The 14,175-nt window shown below is 33.2% G+C and overlaps 1 protein-coding gene across 24 annotated transcripts in view; it reads left to right on the forward strand.

The window, feature by feature from the left end:
* Positions 1–14,175, forward strand: part of ROBO2 (roundabout guidance receptor 2) — a 1,642,423-nt gene that overhangs the window by 1,478,937 nt on the left and 149,311 nt on the right. For all 24 annotated transcript variants that reach the window (XM_069475019.1, XM_069475028.1, XM_069475029.1 and 21 more), the window contains one exon: positions 2,730–2,868. In XM_069475019.1, coding sequence (XP_069331120.1) covers positions 2,730–2,868 — 139 coding nt within the window. The remainder of the gene's footprint in view (positions 1–2,729; positions 2,869–14,175) is intronic.

The raw sequence follows: 14,175 nt of genomic DNA on the forward strand, positions 1-14,175 counted from the left end.
CATATATATTTTTATTTCCCCTTCCTTTATAGGAGTAGCTTCATTTATTTTGTTTATAATTAATTTGACTTTAAGTAATAGAAACATGACTAGCAATGGCTTAAGCAAAAAAAGTTCATTTTTCTCATACCTTTTGTTTTTGCAATGAAAGGATCTTACACAAACACACACGTGCACACACACACACAGAAATACACATGCACACAATATCCATGTTTTATCTGCTAGTCTGTTTCAATTTGTTAAACTGAAAGTTGGAAATCTTTTGTAGGTTTTCTTTTTCACCCTCCACATCCAAATTCCAATTCTGATATCTCTTGAATCTGTCCCCTTTTCTGTATTCTAAATAATTTCTTATAACGATACTCTGACCTAATTCACTGCTTTGTGTTTCTCTTCTAGTTTATCTTTCACAGAACTGACAACAGGATCTTTTTCATATGCTTATTAAAAGATGTTGCTCTCTTGCAAGTCCTTCAGCAGCTATCACCCTCAGGGCAGAGCTCACATTGGGTGACATGGAGGACAAGGCCCTCGGTCTTGCCACTCGCTATGTATCTGCCTAGCTTTGTCTCCCATCAATTTCCCGGATGAAACCAAGTTGCTGGCTATTCACTAGGTTGGCCACTGAGCTCGAAGCCTGTAGGACAGGCTGTGGTAACATGTTCTGAATGAATACGTGGATAAGGGAAAGACTTCTCTAGCTTGTTCATCCCTATGTTAGGTTATAGTATGATACTCCTGTTAAAATCAGAAGGAGCAGAAAGGGTCTCTTCCTGACAAACCACTTTTAAATCTCAAGTGATATCAGTAGTGACTTAAACTTCTTTAACATTGAGTTAATGCAGTTTTCAGGTAATTGCGTGAATAGCCCCATGCAATAGCAGAGAAAAAGTCAATTCTTCTTCTCATGCTAAGGACTCATTTTTACTACTAACATTTGGCCCACTAATAAGAATATACTAATGCTACTGCCTATTTACTTCCAGAAATGAAAGCTCAGTATCAACTATACCAGCCCTAAAATAGCTGTTTTGTGCACGTAGTGTCTAAAGTACCAAAGAATAACATTAAATCATTTCATCCAATGTGCAGATTTTTCCTGTTGTCTAGGGGGCACACTTTGCTGCTAATTAATTCTGACTGCCTAAAATCTTTAGAAGCAACCATGTTTTTCTTTAGTTTTTTTTTTTTTAATGGATTGTTTATAAATTATGCATTAAAAAATTCTCCATGATAAAATCCTATTTGCATTGTTTTATGGCTTGGGATTTTGGATTCTCAGAGTACAGACACTGGAACATATGCAGGTCTGTGTTTTGAAAAAAAATTTCATCCCTACTGTCAAATTCTTGGAGAGATACACTTGTCTTCTTTCTAAATGCCAGAGATGGTTGGCTTTATTGCAATAAAATATTTCTCTTGCAACTTACACATTTGTTTTATAAATATAAATCTTCATTTAGTCAATAAAATCATATACTCTCTATACATAAGCTATCTGAAATAATTTATTGTCTTTGAAGGTTTTGTGTTAAATGCATTTCAGTTTCTGCATCACTGTGTTCAAAATTCTAAATCAGAAGTTTTGAAACTAAAGCCCCAAGTGGTTAAATATGTCCAGATGGCCAGATAAACTGTGTCAACTCCTTATGGATATCATTTTTCTCTTTCTTGACTTAGTCCTCTTTCTACCTCAATAAGTAGCAATATTAGACTTGCCTATAATTTGGAGACATGTGCTAACAAAATTTAAATGGTAATTTTTCCAATGTCAGACTATTATCAAAGAAGGAAGAAACTGTACAAGGAGTGCAAGTGTTTGGAGATACATAAAACTACTTTTTGTTTTGTATTTTTCTTAGATAGTAAGATTTTTATGGACAGCAATTTATTCTCCTCTATCTTTATATAGAGGAGTGTTAGAATACAATTTAACAGTGCAAAGTACTGATTAATAAAAGAATAAAAAATGGATATGCTAAAAGATAATGCTGAAGAAATTAAAAACAAAAATTGCATAAGGTAAAAATGGGCAAATGTCTTGAACACTTAGGAGGAAACCATGGAAGAAGACCTTAGAAAATTATGATTGTAAATAGTTTGCAATAATTAATAATGACGGTCTTTGTAATAAGGAAAAAATATCAGGTAGACAATTTTCTACAAATAAGATGAAAATATTCATGAGGGTATTGGGTCCTTGTCAAATAATATCTTAAGTGGGAAAATTTAGATAACATGTGTGTTAGCACACATTTTTTGGTTTTCTCTAGCATTCTTGAGGAATAATAATATGTTTCCTTTCTAAGGTTTCCCATCATTTCAACTTTTAGTTTTTCTACTATAAGATTTGATAATAGATTAATCATTTTTTTCATGTCTTCTTGTTTTTGTAGAATTGTGTTCTAATTTCTTATGATAAGATCCACCTTTCCACTTTAGTTCAGGAATTCACAGAAAAATCAATTTAATATTTTTTACACAAGGTTGTATGGTCTTATTTACAAACCATTACTATTCTGGTGTTCCAAAATATATCATTTTATTCAATTATTTTGGATTTATAAGGCTTTATCAAGACCTAGCTGACATAGAGATTTACGTACCTTTATACCAAAGATAAACTATATGTTTCCTTTGCTTTTTTTCATAATTTACTTAAAACATGCAAAAAATTTCCTGTCATCTTACTGTTTTGTTTTTGTTTTTGTTTTTTTTCCCCCAAGAACGACCCACGTTTCTCAGGAGGCCAATTAACCAGGTGGTGCTGGAGGAGGAAGTTGTAGAATTTCGTTGTCAGGTCCAGGGAGATCCTCAACCAACTGTGAGGTGGAAAAAGGATGATGCAGACTTGCCAAGAGGAAGGTAAGAACATCATATGGATGGAAAATTGTTTGATAACCAATGAATAATTACAAAAGAAAGACAGCCACAATTCCACCACCAAACACTCCTACACCTTGGGGTATTATTTTCATACATGTGAAATTTACATACTCAAGCCACATATCTACTGTTTGGATTTTAAAGTCCTCAGGCTTTTGATGTCACTCTTTCAGTGAATATTCAGATTAATGCCTGATTCTTCACTTCATCCAGATACCACAGATTCCTGAGGTGCTTTCTTTCTCATGGCCCCTTTGAGGGATGCCATTTTGTTCCTGCTTGACCACTTGCCCTGTCGCCACAAAGCTTCACCTCACTTTGGGTACCATTTGCCTTCCTATATTGTCAAAAGCATCACTAAGAAAAGGCTGCTGAGCATAGCTGACATTAAGATCTGGAGTACAGGAAAGATCTCTGAGCCCAACACTGAAAAGGCAGCAAGTAGTTGACTTTACTGTCCACACAAGGGATTTGTCACACGGGGAACTCCTGTCACTTTTTTCCTTGCTATATGTCTTTATGGAGACCTTCTCTTCTATCCCTTTCCTATTTTTCTCATCACAAGACCCTAAAACCCAGTCTCTCAACACCTTTACAGTACCCATAAATGCTTGTCATTTTTTATAAAAATAATTTAAACATTTTTGTTGTCTAAATTTTTGTGTCTAAGACCTTGACCTTTAAGATCAAACACATCATTTGAGTGTTTTTTTTTTTTTTTAATACAATGAGTAATTCTATCTTTAAGATTTGTTTTGCCTTCCTCCTCATCCTACCGGCTGAAACCATAGCCTTTATACTCACTCTAATCATTGTCTATATAAAATTGCACCTCCTCCTTTTTTTCAAATTTTACTTTAAAAAAAAAATAGGTTTTACTTAACTGATTGAAATTAAGCATGCTTCCACAGAGGCCATATACCTTTTGTGTGTTTCACCACTATCATTTCTTTCCTGAATTTATACATTCACTTCAAAATCTCAATTTTATATATCCCTAAGTCTGTGATACTATACTTTCTTTCCAAAGTCATGTCATCAACAGTACTGACTTCAAATGAACCAAACATTTTAAATAGTCAGTGAGAAATTCTTTATACTCTATAGGAATAAAACAAGGGAACATTTTAATTCAGTTAGTTTTTCAGCCTACATAATAGGGAAAGTCATTTCTGTGCTTCCTTCATCATTTTAATGCCAGACATCTATTTGAGTTTGTGGATGTGATTTTCGTTATGCCATTTTAGCAGAGAATCAGGTTAAATAGCAAGGAGAGTTTACAGAATTAAGTTGTTGATGTCCATCCTCTATGTATAGTCAATAACTTTCTTCAAATTTAAGAGCACATGATAGATGATTTTTAAATGTTAATGTAAGAATAGGGAAATAGTTATATTTTAAAATTTACCCTAGTGTAGATTAAGGTTGATTTTCAGTTACTGGAAATATATATCTGTGTCCATGTAAAAGAATACCTTTAATTATGTAATAATTTGAAATTTATGGGAAAGTTACTACAAAGAATTCTGGTATACCCTACACCCAGTTTTCCTTACTGCTAACATTTTACATGACAATGAAACATTTGTCACACCTAATGAACACATGTTAATATATAGCAATTAACTAAAGTTATTTTGATTTCACCAGTTTTTCATAAATGTCTTTTTTCTGCTCCAAGATCCAATCCAGGGTCTTTATTTAGTTAGGTATGGTAGGCTATTCGCTATTGCCTTTTGTTGTCATGTCACCCCAGTCTTTGATCTGAGACAGGTTCTTAGTGTTTTCTAGTTTTCATGACCTTAACCATCTTGCAGAGAAGCACTGGCTACGTATGCCCTAGAATGGCCCCCACACTTGGATTGGTCTAGTGTTTCCTCATATTAGACTGAGGTTATGGGTTTTCCAAAGGAATGTCACAGAGCTGAAGTGTTCTCATCGCATTGTATTGGCAGTACACCCTATCCACATAACAGCACTAGTGACCCTGTCAATTTTAAAACATTGAACAAGATCAAGTTGAAAAAGGATTGAAAAATAGAAAGTTGTAAGAGAAATCTATGTTTCTCAATTAAGGTAAAAGAAAACTTAATCAAGACTAGTTTGATTTTTCCCAGTTCACTATTGGTCTTAGGTCATAAACCAGACGACGTTAGCTGCTATCCTATTCTCCAAATCTGCCCAAATTCATTTGCCCCTATGTTAAAATAATACATGCATATCAAACAACAGTATTCAAGCTACATTTTCAGAATGTATGATATCAAGTCCTTTAAGCCAAGATTGAAATTTTGAGAAATCTCACTTCCACTGACTCCCTTTAAAACATTTTCATAGCTTCAGAGTCTTTATTCTCTTATTACTGGCTTGATACTGCTGCAGTACTTTGTGTAATCAGCTAAATGTTTTTAAAATATTAGGCAAATGGAAGTGCTGTGTAAGCTTTAAATTGTTATGTTAGAAAGGCTTAAAGTAAGGATCAGTGCAACACGGAAATTGAGGTCAGAATTTTTATCATGATAGAAGCATGCACTTTTTCTTGAATTTCCAATCTTTAAATGATATTTCAAAGAAGCTTATTCATCTCTAGATTTCTGTGTATTAGCATAAGCTTCACTTATGCATAATGAGAGGGAAAGAGACCTCTTTACTTGGTGAAGGAAAACAGTAAAGACTTTTCAGCAACCACAGACTGAATCAACAACATTGATTCTATTACATTATTTAGGTCTCAGACTACGGAGATAGCCATTGTTCTTATATAAGCAATTGGTGTGGGGGATGACATTTCTTTGGCTTAACATTTAATGAAATTTGAATAAGGTTTGTGTAGTGGTTCATGCTTAACACATTTATAGTAAAGCTTTGTAGGGCAGCTGCATAGCCTGTAATTACCATGTAAGTAATATGTGACTATTTTTCTTTTGGAGACAAGAAAATCTTTTCAATTCAAGTTTAAATTTATGAAATGCTGTGAGAGCTATTTAAACCTTCAACACAGAAGAAGATAACTGCGCCAACCTTTCAGTAACCAGAGATGAATTAAGGGAGTATTTTTTCCCTTGCCATGAAAATATTTTTTAGTAGTACTCATCTGCCTCTTTCTTTTATTTAGACTTAAACTCCTGACCTTTCTCGGTAACTACATTTAATGAAATTACAATATACTTTTGGTGAGTTGTATTAAAACGTTTTCGGACTAGATGAATGTTTCAGTAAGGTAGGAAATACAGCAAGTCTAACAATAACCTTTATGCCCAAACAGGAAAAAGTTATGTGGACATTTTTAAATGACCAAGGGATAAAATAAGAAGGATCTTTTACATTATGCATGTTACTGCCAAAGTATTAATTCCTTGCGGAAACTTCTGAAGATATTACTGTTTCACAATTGAATATTTTAGGAAAGATATTGATACTGTGCCAAGTTTTACTTTTCCCAGAGGATCTCAGTAAATATGTGTTCAAATAAATCAACACTCACTCATCTATTAGGGACAAGATTTTACACATCTCTATAAAAATAAAGTGAGTAGGGGAAACAAGAAGGAAAAAAAATTTTAAAATAGTTTATAATGATTATGATTTTTAAAATCACTTTTTTAAAAGTGTAATTTAAATTGTATAACATGCACTTTCAGGTTTACCTACATCTCTTAAGTGCCTACTGCATTTATGATGCTCATTTTAAGCAAGGTAAATGTACTGTTATCAATTCTTTATTTCTTTATTTTATATTAACAAGATTGGACAGTATGGGAAAGTATTTATATGCTGTATATATTAAAGAAAGTAAACTGACATAATGTTAGTTTCTTTCTTGGGTATTACATGTTTCTTTTGCAGGCAAACCTAGAATGATTTGCTTATTAGTACTCTTTTGATTAAGTGCCTTCAACACATCTTTTCACAAAATGTTTTATGTGGTAGATGTTGCCAGTATTTATTATAAATGAGGTGATGTTCCATCTTATGCCATGTTTCATCATAACATAAGGATGTTATATATTTTTGTTATACCCAAAACATATATGCGCTGAAGCTCTATGAAAAACATCATGTATTAACATAAAGAAACACCATATAATATATTTGCAACCAAAGAAATAGAAAAATTGAAATATGTCAACACTTCAATATTCTGTTCAATCTAACATTAAAGAGAATTTTTAAAAACCCTCTCAAAATTTGGATAAGAAGTAGTGTGATTAATTTAATTGTGATTTCTTATCTGGACATGTCAGAAGAGTTTATATTTCAGCTAATTATTAGAAGCTTTTAAAGAACTGTAAACAGCAGATTTCATATCTTTCATCAATCACATAATTTTTAGCATATTGCCGCTAGTTAGCTGCATGATCTTTTTTATTCCATTTTTACTTATTTTCTAAACTAACTCTAAAGTGACACTAACTTCATCTATAAGGACCTACAGTAGAGAAAGGAATGTTCATAATAGCTTGTCAGAGGAAAAAAGAAATAAAATATGCCATTTACATTCTTGTATATGCCTGCAAATTCTAAATGCAGTTGATGGCTTGCACATAGTGGATATAATTCATGAATATTTCATAAAAATAGAAAAGGGACTAGAGAATAAGAGTTTCATGATATATAGAGCAAAATTCTATCAATTTTCCTGAACTCACTGACAAATTCCTTTTTCTAAATTGAAATCTATTTTAAGAGAGAATTTTTAGTTCCGTGAAATGTGAGATTCACATAAATACATGATTATTTAAGAAGAGGAACTGAATAGAACTACTTATAATTCCTTTTTTTTTTTTTTGGTGGCATTTTTACACTAAGTGGCTCTTTTTGCTTAGCCCTGGAAAATGTTCTTATATTAATTGTTTGGAGGCTCCATTGTTTAGAGCATGTGCTTCTGGGATGCAGAGATCCTGAACAGGTGCTCAGCAACCCTGCTGAGGAGATCGGCCTTCTTCACATACACTGTGTGCTTCAAGGACATGTGGTAATTTGGGCTCCTGATAAATAACCATGCTGATTAGGTTGGCTAGTAAAGATTGGGCAATTAAAATGGTTTCAGTAGAAGAAGGAAAAAATAAGAACAGGAGAAAACCAATGTACATAAAACATTGTAAGTAACATCTGAAAAAACAGACTGGTCCTTAAAAGTCAGAAATATAAAGAAAAGGGTAAACAGAAATTGTGTGTTTTTTTTGTGCTATACAAATGTCTTAGCCATTTCTGTCTGAAAAAAATTAGAAACTGCATAGGCAGCTACCATGGGATCTCTTAATATAGATTACAATAGCATAAAGCATATTTAAGCTGTTGCAAGGGATTTTGGACTTTAGGCCTTATTCTGCCACTGTTTGATCATCTATGTTTAGTTATACCCCTATTTTCTGGAAATGATGTTTGATAGATTTCTTTGCCACTCATTAGGAGTGTGATTTTGAGGAAACTATTTAAACTCTTTATGTTGTACATCCTGAAAATATGGACCAGCAATGCAATAGAATAATGGTTAGTCTATGCTTTGACTCATTTGCACAGGATGAATAATTATGCCATACATTCTAACTCAAAGGGTTATTAAAAGGATATAACTATTTCAAAGCACTGTAATAGTACATTGTACAATGGATACACATAGAAAGTGCTCCAGTGTTATAAATCCACCTGATTGGCATCATATACTAGTTATACAGATAACTACAAGGAAAAAATAGTTAATGCTGAAGACTATAAAATATATAATTTTTATGTAATAATTGCACATTCTCTTTGGCCATATGATCTCCATAGAAACACATACAATATTATTATTTAATAGATATCTCTTGTGCTTTTAAATTACATAGGTTCATTTATAAATTTTGCCAGTCACTTTGCCAAGCCTGAAAATTGCCACCCAATTTTTACTTCTAGGGAGTTGCACATCCTCCAGGTATTGTTTCCTATCCTCACTGTAATCAGTTATCTGGATTGGGACCTACACATCTCAAACATTATACTATACTGTTTGTCTGCAGGTAATAAGAATAACAACATTATTATAAGAAGATTGCATAATGATGAAAACAAGTGTTTTCGGAGGACATACAATGTGTCATGTACTCCAATAAATGCTTTTTACATACACTAATTCCATTATTTTAAAGAAGAATGTTACAGCATAATATTAATCCCATTTGAGGGATATAGAAACAGAAGCTTCAAGAAGTTAGGTTTCCAAGGTCACACATTAATAAGTGTTAGGCTCAGAACTTGATTTAGAATATGTCCAACAAGAAATCTATATTTTAAACTAATGGGCACAATAATTATGTGATCATTGTTTATGGACTTGAGCCATCTACAGATTTTATATTTCAGATAAAAATTTAGATAATTATTAGTAATACTATTTTATGAATAACTACACAGATATCACTATGCTGCATTAGAGTTAAGGGTAATTTTTAGACTAATTTCATAAGCCATGCATGAAATATCTTGGTATTTTGAAAATTTAAACTTGGGAAAGTTAAAATTTAGTTTGTGAGAAACTGAAGATATAGATTTTGTTTACAAACAGGATTAATTGGCAACTTTCAGAGGGACGCCAGAATGGTACTTTTTTTTGTACACACTTTTTCTGCGTTTTCATCAAATAGGTGCTAATAGTTGCTGTTAACACAAAACTAATTGCCATCTAGGGTGGGGAATGCAAGTTGCCTGGTCCTGTGACCACACTGGCCCATCTGTTGAGAATCTCAGCTTAGGGACAATGCTGGAACTGTCATCCAATTTGGGTTCTGGCCAGTGGTCAACTAACAAGCTGGGGCACACTTGGAATATGAAATGCCTTGAAGTCAGAGATGCTCTGCTGTCCATTAACTGTCAGCTCTTGTGCTGTATGTGGGCAGAGCCAAGACCAGGTGCCAGTCTGCAGAGCAAAAAGACCTGTCTGAGTGCCACCTGTCATTGGCACGTGGGCAATGTTCAACACAGGAGGCACAGTAGGTGTGCTTCTTCCATCAAAGCGCGGTATGTTAGAGCATTCATTTAGGCTGAGGTAAGGAGTAGGGCCACATTTTATCTTATGCCAAACTGTAGGACAAGCTAAAGGCTTACCAGGAGATAGTCACCATATCATATCTAAATCACATAGGTGAATTCTAGGGCAACAACTCAAAACAATTAGAGAAGCATGGTAGTACTTTTTTTTTTTTTTTTCAGTAGGAGGGAAAAGAAAGAAACCCAGAAAACTGAAATGAATGGTCCTAAAGAAGAAAATTAAAATTACCTATGCATCTTTTTTCCTAATAATGTAGGCAAGACTGAGTTCAAGACTCTATATTTCCTACCTAATACATATTTTTTGTTTTCTAAAAAAATGTCTATAATGGTCCACCAGGAAAATTTACTATTTGATCCAGTTATTCAAGTTAACTGGCATGAATTGAGAGAGAAGGGGAAAAAGAAAACAAAGAATAATTCAAGAGACTCACTATTATAATACAATACCATGATGAGTTTGGAATATATCTTTGTTAGTATGTGAAGGAGATACAATTGCCAAAGATAAGAGACAAGAGAAGATACTTTCAAAGGATTCTAAGGGTATATACTGTTCCACCACAGTAAAGTCAATTGTTGGGGAAATCTCTTTTAGTTGTTATGTACTATTAACTTATTGGAGTTTTCTTTTAAAGGGCACATTTGGAAGTGAGAAGTTAGCACTGGGGCACAGTGTATCTTTGCCAAGAAATTAGAAGTCCCTTCTGAGAAGGTCGTTAATCATATAGATCTATGGGGTAACATAATGACAAGAACTCAGTATAGAAATTATGCTAATTATTCTTATGAGGATGATGTTACAATTACAAGAGGTACTATAATGCCTTTCAACTCATTTCATCAAATGTTTAGGCATTAGAAACCTTTATGAAGAATATCTGGTTGGATATTCTGCATCTTTGCAATTCATACAATAAATGGCACTTATAATAAAAAATATGTTTGTTGAAAACCATAAATACTCCAGCCATTAACCCACATTTTCGAACAGTTTGTCCAAATATTTACACCACATATAATAGGAAAAAAAAAACCAGTAAATTGAGCCTGTTATCTTTATCTGAGAGATTTTAAAAAGAGAGAGAAAAAAATGTTTATCCTCAATATGAACATGATTTATAGTAAGTTATATATAGTCAATTTTCTCAAAGGAAAAATAAAAATTTTCAATGTAGACTAATAAAACATTATATTTCAAAAATTATTTCAAAAATAATCGAGCACAGTCATTGAACATTTCTATGTGTTAATATTCCAGCAAATGAAAAAGATAAGTTTATCCTCAAGGATTCCAGTAGGGGGTGTGAGTTATGTATAACGTTATGAAATAAAATATATAACATAACTTTTTATAATAACTGTATAAAAACTATAATACACAAAATGCTTCAGGATTTCAGAAAATAAAAAATACTTTATTCGCTTGTAACCTTAGAGATGGGTCTGCAAGGGAAAATAGAATTTCTGTAAGTGGAGCTACAAAGGCTATTTCAAAAGAAGGGAGCAGCATGAAAAAGCTTTGGAAAGTGTAGCCCAACAATTAGTGGGTTCAATTTGCCTGGAGAACAGAAGAGTGGCACTTATGGCCACAAAGGTTAGTTGAGACTCTATTATAAAAGCCTTTAATTCCAAGCAAAGTGTTTATACAGAACACACTTTGGAATGGGGATTCACTGAAGCACATTGAATAGAAACGTATCTTTGTCTCTAGGTTTTGAAAATTGATTCTTATATTTATATGTAGGGTAGCTTGGAACAGAAAATGTTTGGAAGTAGGCATACCTGGTAAGAAGTTGTTTGAAAGGTAGTTAGGGGAATACATTGGGGGTGTTTCCTGTTTTCCTGTGAATATACAAACATGGATATTAATGCCTTTTTTTTCAATTGGAAATTGATTGTATGTCGATGTTCATTGGAAAAGAGAGGTTAAAAATAATACTGATGTTTATGACTTGAGTGATTGAAAAGTATTGTGCTTAATAAAAAGGTAAGTCAAAAGTTTCATTGTTCAGTCTAATCATTTGTAATCGCATGATAGTATTTCATGTCAATGAATCTAAGGTAGAATTGATTGTGAGATCTAAAAGTACCTTTTGTCTGAGTTAAGGAGGAAAGAAATGACCGAATCAGCTATGATATGTCATCTATGATAAGATAAGATGTTTTGTAATATGAGGTGTTAAAATATGAAAAATATGCATCTTAAAATGCATTAACTATGGGAGTAATAGCTGATGTTTACAAATGATTTACATAGAATTAACTCAATTAATCTTCACACTTTCCTCACAAAACAGACACTCTTATGATCCCTAGTTTACAAATGAAAGGTCGGAGGGGCAAATTTAAGTGGTAGAGAGAGATTTGAACCCATGTACTCCAGAACCAAAGCCCACTCTCCTAACTACTATTACAGTAATTCATTTCTAATGAAATTTATATTAAAAAATAATTTAAAAACTGTAATTTTTTGAGAACATACTGATTTTCTGCTTGGTGGTTACACAGTTTATAATTGATCTTTCCAACAGCATTTAAGTATGAATCCCATCTTTTAACAGAGGAGAAAACTGAAGCTTGGAGACAATAAAAAATATGCTTATGGTCACTGAACCCATGGTAGCAAAGCTGGATTTAAACCCTAGGTCACTATAATATTTAAAGCTTCTGTTCATGTCTCATTTTTGACCCAGAACGCCCTTCATTCTATGTGTTAGCTAACAGCTGTTGACTTTTTTATTTTTTGTGTATCTATATAACTTTCTAAGAGAAAATAGTGCTCAGCTCATCATTATTGCTATTATTTATTTCTCTATCTCCCCAGCTGCTTTTGTCATATCAATCCCAGATATTCAGATCTATGTCTGATACATGGTGTTCACCAGTTATATATTTAGTACAGTGGCTCTCATCTAGGGGCAATTTTTCTTCCCCCATTCCCTGAGGGATGTTTGGCGAAATCTGGAGACATATTTGATTGCCATATTTGAGAGAGTGGGTGCTGTTGGTATCTAGTGGGTATAAACTAAGAATGCTGCAAAGCATTTTACTATGCACAGGACAACTGTCACAGTAAAGAATAATCTGGCCCCAGTGTCACTAGTGTTGAGGTTGAGAAACTCTGAGTCAGTGGAAATGATGAATCTGAGCATTGCTCAATTAAATGTTATTTTCTATGATTTTTATTTTTGTTGCCCTAATAATAAGACAAAATAATAGAATATAATTCAAGACAACAGATTTCAATGATAATAGTCTTTTCCAGTCGCCTTAGATATGACAGTTACACCAAGTGAGCTGGAAAAGTAGTACCATTTGACATAAACATGTCATTATTCAACACAAGAAGAAAGCCCTTTGGTTCACTGATTTGAGATGAATGTATATTTTTGCACATTTTCTAGAATATATAAGGCAGGGTTTTTTCTTTATATTCCTTACTCATCAAATAGTTGCTGAATTGATGAAACTAGTGAAGAGTACCCCATGCCTTCATTTTCAAATAGATCTACCAACCCACAAGTTATGTGACACATTTAATGATCAGAAGTGCCCCTATGAGGCTGTGTTGAATTTATAAATTATTCCATAAACACATTTCAAGAGGAAGTTTCTGTTGGCAGCAGAAAAGAAGAGAGAGAGCCTTTTGAATCTTCCATATCATAGCTCAGACTAAACATCCCTCTGATAATGCAGAAGCCTCCGGTAGCTCAGCTGGTGCTCAGATTGAACACTGATGAAAGAGACATCTTGGAGTTTGTCCAGAAAAGACAGCAAGGCCACTAAGTAGACAGCACATTTAAAAATCCATTTTACCCTGAACCTGCTGTCCCTTAATGCACAGAATGGCTTCTCAAAAGAGAAGAGTGCAAGAAGAATAGGTAGGCTCTGCCTACCAAAACTTCTGGTTTGAGCTGCAAGCTCTGTGGATTCTTATGGATTTAATCCCTAAAGTCTTTTTTAAAATGAACTTAAAATTGCATATTTGTAGTCAAATACAGGACAGTGAGATATATCTAGTTTTCCAAATCCAATGATGCAATTTCTAGTCTTTTCGTATAATCAAATCTTCTTGAAAGAATTTAAGCCAGTAAAATAATTATTTCCAAATGGAACAATAATTTAACCTACCTCCACAACTTTATTTGATCCAGCATGTTCTCCTTAATTGCAACATATTTGCATTTTTTTGCTTCAAAATTTCAAATTTTTAGTTCAAAACTTATTGAAAATAATATCTGAAATAATTTAAAT

This window comes from Eulemur rufifrons, chromosome 7 (assembly GCF_041146395.1).
Source record: "Eulemur rufifrons isolate Redbay chromosome 7, OSU_ERuf_1, whole genome shotgun sequence".
Lineage (NCBI taxonomy): Eukaryota > Metazoa > Chordata > Mammalia > Primates > Lemuridae > Eulemur > Eulemur rufifrons.